Below are 18,385 nucleotides of genomic sequence, written 5' to 3'. Positions count from 1 at the left end.
AATGGCCAGCGTGACCCCTTTCAATGCAGAATGACCAGCGTGACCCCTTTCAATGAGAATAACCAACGTGACCCCTTTCAATGCAGAATAACCAGCGTGACCCCTTTCAATGCAGAATGAGCAGCGTGACTCCTTTCAATGCAGAATGACCAGCGTGACCCCTTTCAATGCAGAATGACCAGCCTGACCCCTTTCAATGCAGAAAAACCAGCTTGACCCCTTTCAATGCAGAAAAACCAGCTTGACCCCTTTCAATGCAGAATAACCAGTGTGACCCCTTTAATGCAAAATAACCAGCATGACCCCTTTAATGCAGAATGGCCAGCGTGACCCCTTTAATGGAAAATAACCAGCGTGACCCCTTTAATGCAGAATAACCAGAGTGACCCCTTTCAATGCAGAGGGAGGGAGGGATGACAGAGGGAGGGAGGGATGACAGAGGGGAGGGAGAGATGACAGAGGGAGGGAGAGATGACGAGGGGAGGGAGGGATGACAGAGGGAGGGACGGAGAGAGAGATAACAGAGGGAGGGAGGGAGAGAGAGATGACAGTGGGAGGGCCACTATGCTTTTCCTTGTGGAATTGACAGGTGGTACTGACTCTCAAATTTGCCCAGTGAAGTCACTTGGAACACGCCACAACTGCAAGCCAAACACTTGACTCACAGTTGTGGTGCATTAGTTCTATTCAGAAACTAATGTTCTACTGCCTACCGAAAAGCAATCCCTGCTGAGAAACATCTCTTTGTTGGGTCAACAGATTTCAGGACATTTTTCCAGAAGGTCAGGTCTTTTCCAATATATTCAATGGCAAACTGTAATCTTGCTCTAATGTTCTTTTTGACGGCGAATACATCTCATGTAAGTTGGTGCAAACTCTTTCTGACTGTAGATGCATGCACTTTGACCCCAACTGTTGCAAAAATGACCTTAAATTTTGAGGTTCAAAGTTACTTCTTTTAGCACCAGCTGGTCAGCTTCTGGGTTGATTTTACTGATATGTTAAAAAAGTCAACATTTTTCATGGGGTATACTTATGTTTTCACATGGCGCTGTGTGTACAGCCACAGGAAACGTCAGTTGGAATGTTTGCAATGGAAATAGGATACACTCAGGAGGAGTCATATGTAATAACTGGGACTTTAGTGAAATACATCTTAACGCCTCATGCACACTGGATGTTTTTACAGTTGCTGTTTTTTTGCTTTAGGCGTTTTTTTTATACAGCCAGTAAACTTCTCAGCATGTTATCCTAAGTGTCCATGCACACATTAGGCTTTTAACATCTTTTTTTTTTTTTTTTTAACAGAAGATTTTTATTAGATAAAGCAGCATTAGAAGAGAAACAAGTACAGGCTTAAAACATAGTGCACGACAATAGATCCTTGAATAAAAAAGAGAAGGGAAAAGTTTTATATAGAGTATAGAGGGACGAGACAGGGAGGGAGAGCATAGGCAGGAGAAGGGGGACTAGACCACCGGTTGGCCCCGGGACATCATCAGGACAACCGGAAACCGCCACTTAGCTACCATGGTTACCCACTCTGCCTCTATACATTTGGACCAAATTTTATCAAATTTCCTCAGACACTGTAGACTCCCATATGTAATTCTATACAAGGGTAAAGCTGAATTGACTGCATTCCGCCAAGAGCTATGGGTAGGGGGATCTCTAGACTTCCATCTCAGTAGGATTTCTCTTCTGGCGTAAAACAGGGTGAAGGTTAGGCAGAGCCTGATGTATCTGTCCCCCTCCACATTCTCAAAGTGGCTCAGCAGGAGTACCAGGGGTTCCAGAGGCACCACTGTATCCCATATTTCACTTAGGGTGAAGGCCACTGCCTCCCAGAAGGAACAAAGTTTAGGGCAAGACCAGACCATGTGCCAAAAGGACCCAATCTCTAGATTACATTTGGTGCATTAAGGGTCCATTTGGGGGTATATATGGGACATTCGTTGTGGGGTGAAGTCTATCAGCTTTTTTTGGCAGGTGTGTGTAGCACTGCCCCCTTTAGGACTGCTGGATAATACCCTCTCGGGTCCCCCTGGGTTACCGTTAGCAACACTGGCATTCACAGATTAACTTTTTACTTCTTGGCTAAGTAAATGAGCAATCCAGGGGTATGTAGTTGTTTTTTGTGTTTTATTTTAAATAGGGATGGGAGAGGCCCCAATACACTATCCCCTGTACTCACAATACTGTTTTTCGAGGGTCTCCAGTGTTTCTACCCCTCCAGTCAGTTCTCCTGGACCTCTGGGTTCAGTTCCTTTCCTCTGGTCCCCAGGCCAACTGCCTGTGACCGCATGCCACTGCTACAGAGGAGGAGGCAGCTGCCACCCTCCCTCCGGGACTCTGCTCATCAGCCAAAGACCCCGCAGCACATGTGCTCCTGGCTTTTATACAGTATCCCAGAATGCACTGAGACAGCCAGTCTCTACCAATCACTGAAACTGTATCAAGGCCTGTGTACTCATTGGTCAGGTTTTCTCCCACTGCCCAACATTCCTCATTATTGGACCAGTGTGAAAACGCTATTTAGACCCAATGAATCACACACTGAACACACTGAGCAGACCTAACTCACAGATCCTGCTCTCTGGTAGGCAGAAAGCAATATAGAATTCCCTGCTGCTCCTCCGATAGGCAGACAGAGCCAAAAACTATACTCTCTCACTAGCACCTACCTAGGAGGGTGCTACAGGTGTTTTCTAGCTAAAAAAAAAAGAAAAAAAAAACTAGTGGAGTTTTTCAGCTGTAAAAACACTAACTCTGAAGAACGTTAAAAAAAAAAAAAGCTGGAAAACGTGGCTATTCAGCATTTATGAACGTTTTTGAGCCATAAGATTTTGTGGGAGTATAGTTTTGCTAAAAAAAAAAGCTAAACAAAATGCAAAAAAAAACCGCTCAAAAGCATTAATGCAAAAATGCTGCAAAACACTAAAACTTGCGTTTTTAAGACTGCATCCTACAGCTAAAGCTACTGGTGTTTTTATAACGTCCAGTGTGCATGAGGTTGCTAGATATGTTGTAGATCAGCAACTATGAGGTGACAGAAAATCTCAGATGGGTAAAAGAGAAAAGGACAAGAGAGTGAAGTAGAATGTCTGTAAAATGTGTCAATTAACTCAAAATAATATTGTCCTGCAGTGAGCAGTTTGTGTTATACATACCGAATTTCTTTCAGGCCCGGTGATTTCATTATAAGATCCTGAATGTAGTTGGAAGAGGCATTTGAAAATCTGTTATCATTAAGATATAGGCGTGTAAGGCTTTTCATGTCACACAGTGACACCAATAATGGTGCATGTTCATCTGTCAACTCAGTTCCCCACAGTCTGTTAAAAAAAAAAAAAAAAATTGTATCCTTGAGAGCTATTTCCAGTGATCAGTTACTAACATGGTATACATTTCTGAATAATCATTAAACATACATTTGCAAACAGCCTTTTTGAACTATTATATAAGGTTATTAGTAGAGTACAGCAAGGTTCAGTGTTGGGACCCTTACATTTTAATCTTATTATTAGAGTGTGGCCTCATTCAGATGGGTGCTGACACCTGTACCTGGTAAATGAGCGCCTTGATTATGTGGCTTCAACTGCTAGGCACTGCATGCTGGCATCCATTCATGTCAATTGGGACACTGCATGTGCATGGACAAATGCGCTCATTCCAATTTGACAGCCATGCAAGTGAGCAGCCCTGAATGTAGACTGTCTGCATTTGGGACTGCTCACCATCACCCACATGGCTGTCATATGGATAAGAGGCTGTGTCTTTGCAGCCGCTACATCCCAATAGACATGAATGGGTGCTTGCACGCAGCACCTGGTGACTAAAGCTGCATAAATAAGGCACTCATTCACTGGCTAGGTGCATCAGCGCCCATCTGAATGAGGCTTAAAGGTGTTGATACAATGAAAACGTATGCACTCAGGGGCTAAAATAATGCATGCATCATACTTTCTAAGAGTACAGCTGGGGAGTCAATGGTGGAGAAGAATATGGGTGTTCTTGTAGATTACTGATTTATATACAGTGCCTTGAAAAAGTATTCATACCCCTTGAAATTTTCCACATTTTGTTATGTTACAACCAAAAATATAAATGTATTTTATTGGGATTTTATGTGATAGACCAACACAAAGTGGCACATAATTGGAAGGAAAACAATGAATGGTTTCACAGTGGGGATGGTGTGTTCAGGGTGATGTGCAGTGTTAGTTTTCTGTCACACATGGCGTTTTGCTTTTAGGCCAAAAAGTTTAATTTTAGTCTCATCTGACTAGAGCACTTCTTCCTCATGTTCGCTGTGTCCCCCACATGGCTTCTCGCAAACTGCAAATGGGACTTCTTTTGGCTTTCTTTCAACAATGGCTTTCTTCTTGCCACTCTTCCAAAAAGCCAGATTTGTGGAGTACATGACTAATAGTTGTCCTGTGGACAGATTCTCCCACCTGAGCTGTTGATCGATGTGCAGCTTCTCCAGAGTTACCATGGGCTTCTTGGCTGCTTCTCTGATTAATGCTCTTTTTTTGGCCGGCCTGTCGGCTTAGGTGGACGACCATGTCTTTGTAGGTTTGCAGTTGTGATGAGGTAGGCTTTGCAGATGATGGATTTAACAGTGCTCCAAGAGATATTCAAAGCTTTGGATATTTTTATATAACCTAACCCTACTTTAAACTTCTCCACAACTTTATCCCTGACCTGTCTGGTGCGTTCCTTGGCCTTCATGATGCTGTGTGTTCACTAAGGATCTCTAACAAACCTCTGAGGGCTTCACAGAACAGCTGTATTTATACTGAGATTAAATTACACACAGTTTGACTCTATTTACTAATTAAGTGACTTTTGAGGGCAGTTGGTTCAATTAGATTTTAGTTAGGGGTATCAGAGTAAAGGGGGCTGAATACAAATGCATGCCACACTTTTCAGATATTTATTTGTAGAAAATGTGGAAAGCCATTTATCTTTTTTCTTCCACTTCACAATTATGTGGCACTTTGTGTTGGTCTAGCACACAAAATCCCAATAAAATACATTTACATTTTTAGTTGTAACATGACAAAATGTTGAAAATTTCAAGGGGTACGAATACTTTTTCAAGGCACTGTATAAAATTCAGGCATGGGTATTTTATACATTGTTACATTTTCCAGCTTGGACCAATGGAACTACTGTGACAGGGCTAGGCCCTGTCACAGTGTGAGTTTAGTAAAAGTGTGAAGCTCCAGAGGTTTACTTCTTAGTGGAAAAGACTGGCTGGTCAGTGTTCTCTGGGTTTTGTAATATCAGATTAGGGTCTGGAGCTTGGAGACTTCAAAGAGTTTGGAGTGGACAGAAATCTTTAAATCGTGTGACCCTGGAGGCCTGCAGGTTGTGTGAATATGCAAGTGTGCATGCTCATTATTATAGCCAGGTGCTCACTAGCTTTGCCTGTGTCATCGTGGGACATTCTGTAAGATCAGCTGTGTTGAGAATGTTTCCTTCGAGTGCTCAGCATGGACATTGTGTCATCATCATTGTGTGATCATCTCCTGAATGCAGAGATCAGAGCTGAGAGCAAGGGGTATTGGGATGTGTGGTCCGAGGAGCCAGGATTTACACTGGAGCCATACTGCTGCAGAGTACAAGTTCCAGCCGGCTGGGAGAGAGAGCAGAATGCTAGAAGAAGACATATATAGCCTGGTCTGGGTAGGAGTCTTTCTCTTGGGGATCTCAGCCTTCAGTGGCGAGCAGGGACCTGAACGCTTGGAGGGATACGAGCAGTCGCTGCGGCCTAGGTGACGTGGAGACTCTCCGGCGGGTATGTAAGCAGATCAATTATTGCCAGCTTCCTTTCAGCCGAGTGACTGCCCGGGTCACTCTCAATATACAGACTCAGCTGAATCCCAGCATAGTGTGTCAGGTCAGGCACCAGTCTCTGGTTTCAGATTCTTCAGGAGCCTATCCCAGGACATTATACTCCCTTGAGCCTTGTGTTATCAGGATTGGCGAGCAGGCAGAAGCCCACCCTCTGTGCACCCAAAAAAAAGGCACTGCATGCAGACACCTTTATTTCACCCCTTTACATTAAAGTCTAAGAAAAGGAATACTTCACACTTGCCCTTTTCAATAGCTGGACCCCGCTTCACAGCAATTCCCCTGGGCACTTGTTGAGCTAGCTGAAGACAATAGACATCTACATCACCAGGACTTCTCCACTATTTTCCCCTCCCCCCTAAAGGACTCTGTGTAAAACATTAGCTCATATTAAGGGGAAGGCTTCTTCACAATCTAGTATTGCCTTTTATGTTCCTTGTTGTTTATAATAGACCCACAAAGTTTCCTGGGCCCATGGCATCAGAATTTGAAGGGAGCATTCTGACATAAAAGGGTCAATCTCTTCCCTTTGATACCTAGGGGATCATAGGTTCTTTCAGGATCTATTGGTTGCCACTATTTTACCTATTGAAATGATCTTTGCATTGCATACTCTTTGTATGGCTGTCTAAAGTTAAAGTTCAATACTGGAAACTACTTGCATAAGCCATTCTTATTTTACCTGCTTTACCAATCTTGAGTAAAATACTGGTTTACTTTGCTGCAGTCTGGTGTCTGTGTGATTGCCAGTGTTGGGGTAGTTACTCAAAAAATGTAACTAGTTACTAGTTACTTCTGTAAATTGTAATGAGATTACTTTACTAGTTACTGCATTTGAAAAGTAACTTCACTACTTATTACTTTACTTTCCTCTTTCTTAATTGACCGTGTAGAAGAAGATACATGACACTCTTTCTGCATAGAGTTTATTGTATAAACACAGGCTTTGGGAAACATGAGAACAAAACCTGAAAAAACTGAATAAAACAAAGTGCAACAAAAATTCATAAACTTCATCCCTCTCTATTCTTCGAAATAACGATTGTATCGCACGGCTTGGGTAACGCAGGAAAGCGCGTTCCTATAGCCTAGTAAAGTAGTGTAGTTACCTCCTATAGCCTAGTAAAGTAGTGTAGTTACCAATATTAGTATTGTAACTACCAGGGCCGGACTGGGAATAAAAACCAGCCCTGGAAATAATTTAATACCAGCCCCATAGCATTATTGAGAAAATTCTGGTTATAAGTGGTAAAAGTGGAGCAATCATCAAGGGGGACCCCAGGAACTCTGGGAATGTGGGAGAGGGGGTTACTGATATAAGGGGGGCCTTTATATCAATGCCCTCTTACAACACTGTATTTACTCCCCCCTTACATCACTGACCCCCCCCCCCCCCCAGACTGGCCTGCGGGGCTGTCCCTGACCTCCTCTCAGGTGTACTGTGCAGGGCTTAGTCAGTCGCCTCCAGCTTGGTGGCTCCGGTTTTATCCTATAGTCTCCTCTCCACAGTCCACATATGTCTGACTTCTCCTATGGCCCCCATCCTGGCGGCACTCCAACTCTTGACTCCTCTCCAGACTCCCCCTCAAAAAATGCAGACATTATTAAAGACAAGAGATGGTCATAGACTGCAGACATGATCATAGACTGCAGACATGATACAAGAGAGGGTCATAGACTGCAGACCTGATACAAGAGATGGTCAGAGACTGCAGACATGATACAAGAGATGGTCAGAGACTGCAGACATGATACAAGAGATGGACAGAGACTGTCTGCACACATGATACAAGAGATGGTCAGAGACTGTCTGCACACATGATACAAGAGATGGTCAGAGACTGCAGACATGATACAAGAGATGGTCAGAGACTGCAGACATGATACAAAGAGATGGTCAGAGACTGCAGACATGATACAAGAGATGGTCAGAGACCACAGACATACAGGAGATGGTCAGAGACTGCAGACATAAATACAAGAGATGGTCAGAGACTGCAGACATGATACAAGAGATGGTCAGAGACTGCAGACATGATACAAGAGATGGTCAGAGACTGCAGACATAAATACAAGCGATGGTCAGAGACGGCAGACATGATACAAGAGATGGTCAGAGACTGCAGACATAAATACAAGAGATGGTCAGAGACTGCAGACATGATACAAGAGATGGTCAGAGACTGCAGACATGATACAAGAGATGGTCAGAGACTGCAGACATGATACAAGAGATGGTCAGAGACTGCAGACATTATACAGAAGATGGTCAGAGGCTGCAGACATGATACAAGAGATGGTCAGAGACTGCAGACATGATACAAGAGATGGTCAGAGACTGCAGACATGATACAAGAGATGGTCAGAGACTGCAGACATTATACAGAAGATGGTCAGAGGCTGCAGACATGAATACAAGAGATGGTCAGAGACTGCAGACATGATACAAGAGATGGTCAGAGACTGCGGACATAAATACAAGAGATGGTTAGAGACTCAGGACATGATAGAAGAGATGGTCAGAGACTGCAAACATGATACAAGAGATGGTCAGAGACTGCAGACATAAATACAAGAGAGGGTCAGAGACCAGTGCCCACCAAATGCAGCCTTATCAGTGTCCACCAAATGAAGCCTTACCAGTGCCTGGATCACACACATTAGCAATCTCCTGCAGGATCAGGGAGCTTGGATTTGAATTGCCTGGATCAGCCACTGTAACAAAGTCCTGCATCCTAGACCAGCTCCTATGATACACATTACACAGATTCAATTTCACAGCTTTGGATCAGTAATCCATTTATCACAGGAGACGGTCTAGAAGGAGGGACTTTGTTACAGTGGCCGCCGAACATTTTAGACCCAAGCCTTGTGTGCAGGGGCGGACTGACAGCTCATTGGGCCCCCTGGGCAATAGGAGATTGTGGGGCCCCTGTGTCTCTGCCCAAACTCAAGCCACACCCACACAAAGCCCCACCTACATATTGCAGCTCAGCTGCATAGAGGGGGCATTTAAATATCTACTGCTGCATAGCTTGCATTGAATATCCAGGCTAATATTCATAGAAGCTGTTGGGCACTTTCAGTTTAAAGATGGCTGCTGAAGAGAGGAGGGAGAGAGGGAGGAGAGATAGGAATAGGAGGGAGAGATGGGGGAGATAGGAAAGTAGGAGTATAATGGGGAAAGGGAAGAGAGGAAGATGGGAGTGAGAAACAAAGAGGGTGAGAGAGTAAATAAGGGGAGGCGGGGGAGAGAGGGGGTGAGAGAGAAGGGGGTAAGAGAGAGGTGGTGTGTGAAAGTTAGGGGGGGTGAGAGAAAGAGGGGGTGGGGGGTATTAGATAGAGGGGGTAAGAGAGGGAGAGGGGGTGAGAGAAAAATAGAGAGTGGGTGAGAGAGCGAGGGATAAGAGACAGAGAGAAAAGGGAAGGGGGAGAGAGAAGGGTGTAAGGGGGGGGGAGAGAGGGTGGTAAGAGAGAGAGGGAGATAGGGAGTGAGAGAAAAAGAAGGGGATAGAAGAGGGTGGGGGAGAAAGAGAGAGGGGTGTGTGGGAGAGAGGGGGGTAAGAGAGGGGGATTAAGAGAGAGAAAAAGAGACCAGGGTGTGAGAGGGAGTGAGAGAAAAAGAGACCAGGGTGTGAGAGGGAGTGAGAGAAAAAGAGACCAGGGTGTGAGAGGGAGTGAGAGAAAAAGAGGGGGTAAGAGAGAGGGGGTGGGTGAGAGAGGGGGAGGGAGAGAGGGGTGAGAGAGGGGGGTATGAGGAGGAGGTGGGAGAGAGGGTAGGTGAGAGAGAGAGGGTGGTAAAAGAGATGGTGGGGAAGATAGAGAGGGGTGAGAGAGAGGGTAGGTAAGAGAAAGATGGGGGGGTGAGAGAGAGAGGGGGGATAAGAGAGGGGAGGTGAGAAAGAGAGAGGGGGTGAGAGAAAGGGAGGGAAATGAGAGAGAGTGGGGGGTATGAGAGACAGTTGGTGAGAGAGAGAGGGGGGGAGGTGAGAGAAAAATGGGGGTGAGAGAGAGAGGGGTGAGAGAGGGGGGGTAAGGGAGAGGTGGTGAGAGAAAGGGGGGTTGAGAAGAGAGGGGGGTGTGAGAGAGAAAGGTCCACCCTCTGAAAACTTGGCTTTGTTCCAGAATTCCTTACAAATTCACCATCTGCCACAGTAATGCCTCTTACTGTATCAGGGACGTAACTAGAACTTACAGGGCCCTGGTGCAAGAAACATTGAAGGGCCCCCCTCCCCCATCAGTCCTTCCCACTGATCTGTTCTGCTGTGGGCCCCTTTCCTACTGTCTACGGTGGCAGAAAGCAAGTGATATGTCCCCAGCACACCAGGGAATTCCACATAAGGGTCCAGTGCAGTGGCAGAACTACCAAGATTGCAAAGGTGGCACTTGTGACCGGGACCTGGCATTCCGCCACTGCCAGGTACCCAGCCTTCACTTGCTGTTTGCCCCTGCTTTTGGCAATGCTGGTCTGGCTTCTGTCTCTACGCCAGTGGTGGCAGTCTATTAGGACCCAGGTGCTGGTTACATTATGGGGCTGATGGGTGCATGCGGGGGAGAGCTTGCACTATTGGTTGTAGACAACTGAGACCCCGCCTGTCATCTAGCAGCAGTAATGTTGCAAAGCCTTCTCTATTGACATGTCAATCGGGATGTGATCCAGGTGATTCTCCCAGTTGGATCTACTAAACACAGTATTTATTAGCATCAAGAGTACAATCACACATATCAACCATAAGTTCAGCAGCCATGTGTGCTGGCCCTCCTGCACATGCGCTCATCAGCCCCATAAAGTACCCAGCAGTGTGTCCAATTCTGCTGCTGCCGCAGCCATGGATTTAGAGACCAGCGCTGCTCAATAGCAGGGATAGGACAGCAAGAGGAGGCTGGGAATCCCAATGATAACGGAACACCAGTCGCATATGCGACTTTTGTTATCCTGGTAGTTCTGCCACTGGTCCACAGTGGGAGGATTCCCCCATCCACTTGGAATGTGTAGATGGGGGAATTTTTTATTTTCATTCAATCTAAGGCCCCCCTTTCAGATTGGGCAGACACCATCTAGCGGATCTGCCTGCTCAGCGGGGATCCCTCCACTGATCCTCACTGAGCAGGTGGATGACAGGTCCATGTCCACCCCACTATGCAGAGTGGACATAGACACAGCCTGCTATTCTCTGTGGGGCAGTCAGATGGAAATGGGCCGACTGTCCATTTCCATCTGTCTGGCATCTGATCCGATCCGCTGGATGGATGGGGAATGGATCCCCATCCGTCTGTTTTTAGCAGATTGGACCAGATTGGATGCTGGTGGGTTTTAGCAGACACATTTCCACTGACATCTGCTGCGGGCTGCTGCATAATTAAAGAACAATGGATGGTACGGTCGGGTCTGCCTAGAAAAACTGACAGGCAGACCCGATTTGTCATTATTGGCTGCCTAAGTGCTGAAAAGTGAAGTTTGGGAAGCTGCTGGAGGAACTGAGAAGGGGAGGGAGACAGATAGGGGAGAGAAGGGAGGGAGATAGGGACAGCTCACTTCAGTGATCACAGAGCAGAGATCGCTCACCTGGGAATCTGGTAGCTGATCATTGACACAGCTGGGAATGTGTAGCAGGCTATTTTTCATATTTCCCGCCCACACATCCTCCTTCCACACATCCTCCTTCTCTTTGGCAGGCACAGCTGCATGCCGACTGCCGAGCATAGGAGAGTGGGCGGGGCCGGCCAGGCTGAGACACGAGAAACAGGGGCGGGAGGAGGAGGAAGTTGTATTCCCCTCTGCTCTCCTGTCCCTAAAGGGGAGGAGGGAGTGTGCTCGCTGGGCTGTCACACACACTCGGCTCAGCTCCAGCCTCCAGCCACCGGGCACTTTAGAGGAGGAGGTGGGAGGGGAGAACTTTGGCGTCCCTCCCCTCTGCCTCAGCTCGCGGCGCACCCGCTGTGCACTCGCCCAGGATCGGTCTTGGGCACCGCTGCAGCCACAGCCCCAAGCGGCCCCAGGGCCGGCGGCCTAGCGGGAAATTTCCCGCTATCCCGCTAGGCCAGTCCGGCCCTGGTAACTACCAGTAGTTACATTACTTAGTTACCAAAAAAAGTAATGTAGTTACTGTAATCAGTTATTTGTAACTAGTTACCCCCAACACTGGTGATTGCATTATCATTTTGAAATATATTCGCACCCAGGGTGTCAGAGGTGTTGGGAGGCTTGCAATATCAGGGCAAATTTAGGGGACAGTCATCTTACAGTGGCCCTCACGAAGGTGGCGCTACATTATAATCTGATCATAGCTCAATGCAAGGCTCCCATTTTGGAGATAAAGCCCCATCAGAGGGATACGATCAGTCGCTGCGGCCTTGGTGACCCTGCCAAGAGACTGCAACCCATGTTGGGGGGGGGGGATTCCTTTCCCACAGACCTTGGGAAAGTCAGAATAGCTGGGAGAGTTTGGGGAGAATGAGAAAGCTGAGGTGACTCTAGGGGGGTGAGGTCCAGCAACTGAAGGCTGAATAAGCCTGAAGAGCCTGTGGTCTGGGGGACCTGAGATAAAGTAGTGTTGTGGCTGACAAGAGACCCTGGTATTTTTGTTATTTTATTTTTTTTTTGCTATGTAAAGCCGAAAAACTCGTGTAAACATAGGACAGAAAGCCCTCAAATACAGTTCGGACTGGCACAACTCAATGACAACCTATTTATCACACAGCCTAATCACCCTCAATATCAGAGTATGATACCATACCTGGCTGATCCTCCTGGAAGCTGGAAGTCACTGAAGTAGACACCACTAATCCAGTCATCTCCACGTGCTTCTGTGTCCCTTGCTAAACAGCCAGCCTGCTGCATTGTGTACACAGGAGGTCGACTGCTCAAGCACAGGTGCCATTCATGAATGAATGCAAAGCATTCTCTGATTAGATGAGATGGAAAGGCCGGGTGGTGATGTCACTCTCTCCACCTTGTTTATTTAGAGAATGGTTTGCATTCATTCAGAAAATACAAATCATTCTCTGAATTGTACCTGTGCTGAGCAGCAAATTTCCTATATTTAGTAAGCATCAGGCCACTCGTCACGGGACCCGAAAGCAAAAGGCGATAATAGGAGTAACAATGTCTACTTCAATGTATTCTCCAGGGGCATCTGCCAGCTATGGTATCTACATATTGGTCCAAGCTGGCTCAATGTAACTATGTATAAAATATACCATGCCCAGAATACTTCTTTAATAAGAGCTTAAAGAGGTATAGACTACGAGAGAGAGGGACATCATTTTTCCACTGTACAAATCATTAGTAAGACCTCATCTGGAATAAACAGTTCAGTTTTGGGCACCAGGATAATCAAAGAATATTGGGTAACTAGAGAAAGTGCAGAGAAGGGCAACTAAACTGATAAGAGGCATGCAGGAGCTCAGCTATGAGGAAAAATTAGCTGAACTGATTTTTTTCTCTCTTGAGAAGAAGCATTTAATGAGAGATATGATATGAGGCCTCAATGATTATTTTTATTTATTCATTTATTTCTTTTAGAAGTGGTACGATGCAGTGAAACACCCTCACAAAAGTTAACACCTGGTGCATAAAAAAAAGTGCACAAGGTGTACCCTTGGCTCTCCTCCGAAGAGAAAAGTCACTAACCCTGATCCCCCAGGATGCAAGGCTCCTGACAGGGACTGGTGTACTCACTGGTTCATCCAGCCGAAACTGGGCGGACCCATTTCTCCAGGAGGCCTGCTGAAACAAGGCCACCACAAGTACTAGGTGGGCCTCTCCCAAAGGGAGACCCCATGGGAGGGGGAGAACCTGATCAAAAGGCAACGTGCCCTCCCCCCCGAAAAAAAAAAACAACTTTCAGGGCAGGCCCAATGACCTACACCCTACTTATCAGGGAAGTGATAAAGTGTGTACATGTACAGTGCTGTGCAAAAAGTGCAGTGACAAACACGCAAAAAATAATATAGGGGTAGAAGGGAGTGGATAAGTTCTGTCAGTGACAAAGCGCAAGACCATGGTGCCGGAATAATGTTCTTTGTATGAACAGAAATCATAAAAGCAGCTTTATTTATGTAGCGCTACCCCTTCAGGAGCCGCTGAAGTAAAATGGGTCCCTTGCTCCGCCTTTCAACCCCCAAGATCAAGCTCCACCCCTCTGGCACACCTGGTGTTATTCTGGGTGTATGCGCCTTTAAGAATACGCTTAGACACAATGAAGCACCAGTTTAACAGTTTACTGGACAATTAAAGTGTAGCAGTTACAAATCAACACGACAGGAATTAAAGAAAAAGAGAACCAAATGAAAATCCTGAATCCGCAACCCAGAGTTGCATAGGATTCAGCAATCAGGATCTAATATAGCAAACACCAATGCACATATACTGTATGCTATGCTATTATAATTGAGGACTGATGTATCAATCGGTCAATAAATAATCCCTCAAATGAATTGTGAGAGTGACCAGAGAAATAGTGTTTAACTGTGATAAAGAATAGCACTACAATTTATCTAACTTATATCAGTGACTCTATTAACCCAATGCTAGGCTATCTACCATAGTGCACTCTGTATTCTATGGGGGCCCCCTTTACTTTAGATTGCAAGAGTCTCCTGAATGAGAAAGGCCTTGCTAGTCTTCGCCAGCCAAGGGATCATTGGCAGTGGCGGCTGGAGCGCAAACAAAAAAATGTAATAGGCGTTGCTTTGCAGCAAAAAATTGTGTGACTTTGACGTCACAAAAGTGTGAAAGGGGCCTTCAGTAATCAAGGTATAGTGTGCCCCCATCAATGCAGAGTGACCAGTGTTCCCACATCAATGCAGAGTGACCAGTGTGCCCCCATCAATGCAGAGTGACCAGTGTGCCCCCATCAATGCAGAGTGACCAGTTCCCCCATCAATGCAGAGTGACCAGTGAGCAGTTCCCCCATCAATGCAGAGTGACCAGTGAGCAGTTCCCCCATCAATGCAGAGTGACCAGTGAGCCCCATCAATGCAGAGTGGCCAGTGAGCCCCATTAATGCAGAGTGACCAGTGAGCCCCATCAATGCAGAGTGGCCAGTGCCCCATCAATGCAGAGTGACCAGTGCCCCCATCAATGCAGAGTGACCAGTGAGCAGTGCCCCCATCAATGCAGAGTTACCAGTTCCCCCGTCAATGCAGAGTGACCAGTGAGCCCCATCAATGCAGAGTGACCAGTGAGCAGTGAGCCCCATCAATGCAGAGTGACCAGTGAGCCCCATCAATGCAGAGTGACCAGTGAGCCCCATCAGTGCAGAGTGAGCAGTGCACCCATCAGTGCAGAGTGACCAGTGAGCAGTGCCCCCATCAATGCTGAGTGACTTGTGAGCAGTGCCCCCATTAATGCAGGGTGACCAGTGAGCAGTGCCCCCATCAATGCAGAGTGACCAGTGAGCAGTTCCCCCATCAATGCAGAGTGACCACTGAGCAGTGCCCCCATCAATGCAGAGTGACCAGTGTGCCCCCATCAATACAGAGTGATCAGTGTGCCCCCTTCAATGCAGAGTGACCAGTGTGCCCCCTTCAATGCAGAGTGACCAGTGTGCCCCCTTCAATGCAGGGTGACCAGTGTGCTCCCTTCAATGCAGAGTTACCAGTGTGCCCCCTTCAACGCAGAGTGACCAGTGTGCCCCCTTCAACGCAGAGTGACCAGTGTGCCCCCTTCAATGCATAGCAACCAGTGTGCCCCCTTCAATGCAAAGTGACCAGTGTGCCCCCATCAATGCAGAGTAACCAGTGAGCAATGAACCCCATCAATGCAGAGTAACCAATGAGTTCCATCAATGCAGAGTGACCAGTGAGCCCCATCAATGCAGAGTGACCAGTGAGCAGTGCACCCATCAATGCAGAGTGACCAGTGAGCAGTGCCCCCATCAATGCAGAGTGACCAGTCCCCCCATCAATGCAGAGTGACCAGTGACCAGTGCCCCATCAATGCAGAGTGACCAGTGACCAGTGCCCCCATCAATGCAGAGTTACCAGTTCCCCCATCAATGCAGAGTGACCAGTGAGCAGTTCCCCCATCAATGCAGAGTGACCAGTGACCAGTGAGCAGTGCCCCCATCAATGCAGAGTGACCAGTTCCCCATCAATGCAGAGTGACCAGTGAGCAGTGCCCCCATCAATGCAGAGTGACCAGTGAGCAGTGTGCCCTATCAATGCAGAGTGACCAGTGACCAGTGTGCCCCAATCAATGCAGAGTGACCAGTGAGCAGTGTGCCCTATCAATGCAGAGTGACCAGTGACCAGTGTGCCCCAATCAATGCAGAGTGACCAGTGTGCCCCCATCAATGCAGAATGACCAGTGTGCCCCCATCAACGCAGAGTGACCACCCTTTTCTGAAGCCTATTAGAGCCTCTGGCTCTAATCATGTGCTTCAGAAAAAAAACCCCATTGAATTCCATGCGCCTGGCGCCCCGCATGTGGATTAGGGGGCCGGACGCATGCATGGGGGGGCGGCGCCCCTGCGCCCCCAACACACCAGCCGCCACTGATCATTGGGCATCCAATGAATAGTATTTGTAATCCACTGTAAAGGTAATGATCACTTGTAATGCACTCTAGAGGTAACAATCAATTGTAATCCACTGCAACATAACGGTTAACTGTAATCCAAACTATAAGGAAAAATAGGCTTCTGTACTCAGTTAAAAAAAGTACCATCTGAGAAAGTTGAATGTATGAGGTGAGGCCTTACAATCTGCCACGCACTAATCAGCACTACAATGTCCTATGGCAACTGTCCTATGACCAGTGCAGTTCTCTGTCCAAGCTAACTGTGGCACAGGCCTTTCCTTGCTTTGTTTCTATCAACTACAGTGTGTGCTGCAATCAGATGTCTCTCACCCAATCCGTCAGTGTCCTCGTTCAGCAATCCTCCACACCCGGTCGGTTACTCCACTGTAACATCCACCGCTGTGCGATCACCAGCATTTGCGCTGCTGAAGCCTCATGCACTAGGCCTCAGACACAGTCTGTGTCTCAGCACACCTGCAGGCTGATCTGTCCTCGCTAAGTCCAGGAAGCTAAGAGAGCGATAAGCTTGAAGCAGGCCAGTATCTAGCTCTGCCCTGATCCTCCCTTTCCCCCGGGGGAGGACTGGGCCAGGGGGCAGGGGGGCAATTGCCCCCTGGGCCGCTCTGATGCCCCGTAAAAAGGCTGCACCGCTTCTGCCACAGTCATGCCTAAAGGATTCCTGGTGAAAAGAAGTAAAAAGTCCCTGCCGCTGACCTACTGAGTGGGTTGAAGACAAGGAAAGAGCACAGGCATCCCCCCCCCCCCCCCCCCCCGCCCAGCATGTATGGTGTAAACTGTGTCTGAGCAGAGGCTGGTTCCATGCCCCACTGGAGACTCTTCTGCCACGGCCAGTCCCAAATGAGCTGTCCCAGCTCCCCCCAACCTCTTCCTGCTGGCCAGGTTGGGAACCCAGATTCAGCCAGTATGTACAGAGTATCTGGAGCAGGGCTTCAGCTTGGAATGGGGGTCAGGAGGAGGATTGGTAGAGTGGGAGAGTAGGGGGGGGTGAGGGAAAGTGGGATGGGGGCCGAGTCGCTGCACCATGGGCCTCTGGTTTGTACTTGCCCCCTGGGCCAAAAGTTGCCAGTCTGCCCCTGCTTTCTCCCGTTGCATCATGGGATTGTAGTTTCTTCTGCAATCCAAACAACAATCTGCTTACAGTTTCAGAACTACATTTCACACAATCCTGTTCTTCTATTTCCTGTGAGAGGCTGACCTCTGCTGGAAGCAGTCCTAAAGGCCCACACACACACAGCCTGAAGAAACCAGGGGGGTAAATCTGCCTTATTAGAATATGACAGTCCGCTACATTTGGATGATTAATATGCACAAGAAAACAAGTACCACAATATACACATTGATCAGCAGTAGGTTAAGGAATAGTAATTGCTGGATGCACAATACACGCCTACCGTAGTGATTTATTTTTGTTCATTCATTTTAGTAAACTGACCCTAATGATTTAAAGGTAAATAGGTCTACTTTTTTGTATATTAGTCAATTCTCTTACTTACAGTAATTCCCATATTTCGCTTGCTGTTGTCAGAGCTGTCATCAGATCGCTGAAATGAGGACCCCCGAGATTGTTCTTAGACAGATGAAGTTTCTTCAGCATCTGGTTATTTCTTACTCCAAATGCCAGGTGGGGGCAGGAACTGTTTGTTAGGCGATTGTTAAAAAAACTGTAGAAGAGATAAATATTGCCAGAACAAAACGTTAATTTATCTTCCTGGAATTCAATTAAATCTTCTCTAAATCAGAGTTCCTCAAACTTTCTAAACAAAGGGACACTTCTATGTTCTTCAGACTTTAGTAGGGCCAGACTCAGTGGCCAGTGGGAGTACAAAAATTACCTAGTGCCTGTGGTCAGTGGAAGGGGGAATAGTGCGCCAATGTTGGTGTCAGTGCCCCATCAATGGTATAAGTTCTAGGAATTATGACCCATTTTATGACTATTGCCTCATCCTTGCTGTCAGTGGAAAGAAATGTGTCCTACTA

The 18,385-nt window shown here is 47.0% G+C and overlaps 1 protein-coding gene across 1 annotated transcript in view; it reads right to left on the bottom strand.

The window, feature by feature from the left end:
- LOC309551807 (NACHT, LRR and PYD domains-containing protein 3-like) overlaps window positions 1-18,385 on the bottom strand; it is a gene marked incomplete at its 5' end in the record, with an annotated part of 111,959 nt that overhangs the window by 9,426 nt on the left and 84,148 nt on the right. Inside the window, 2 exons of the mRNA XM_082252503.1 lie at window positions 3,171-3,335; window positions 17,902-18,069. Coding sequence (XP_082108629.1) covers window positions 3,171-3,335; window positions 17,902-18,069 — 333 coding nt within the window. The remainder of the gene's footprint in view (window positions 1-3,170; window positions 3,336-17,901; window positions 18,070-18,385) is intronic.

The sequence above is a fragment of the Pelophylax lessonae genome, assembly GCF_965119305.1.
Source record: "Pelophylax lessonae genome assembly, chromosome: 3".
NCBI lineage: Eukaryota > Metazoa > Chordata > Amphibia > Anura > Ranidae > Pelophylax > Pelophylax lessonae.
This window is presented reverse-complemented; position numbering and strand designations above follow the sequence as displayed.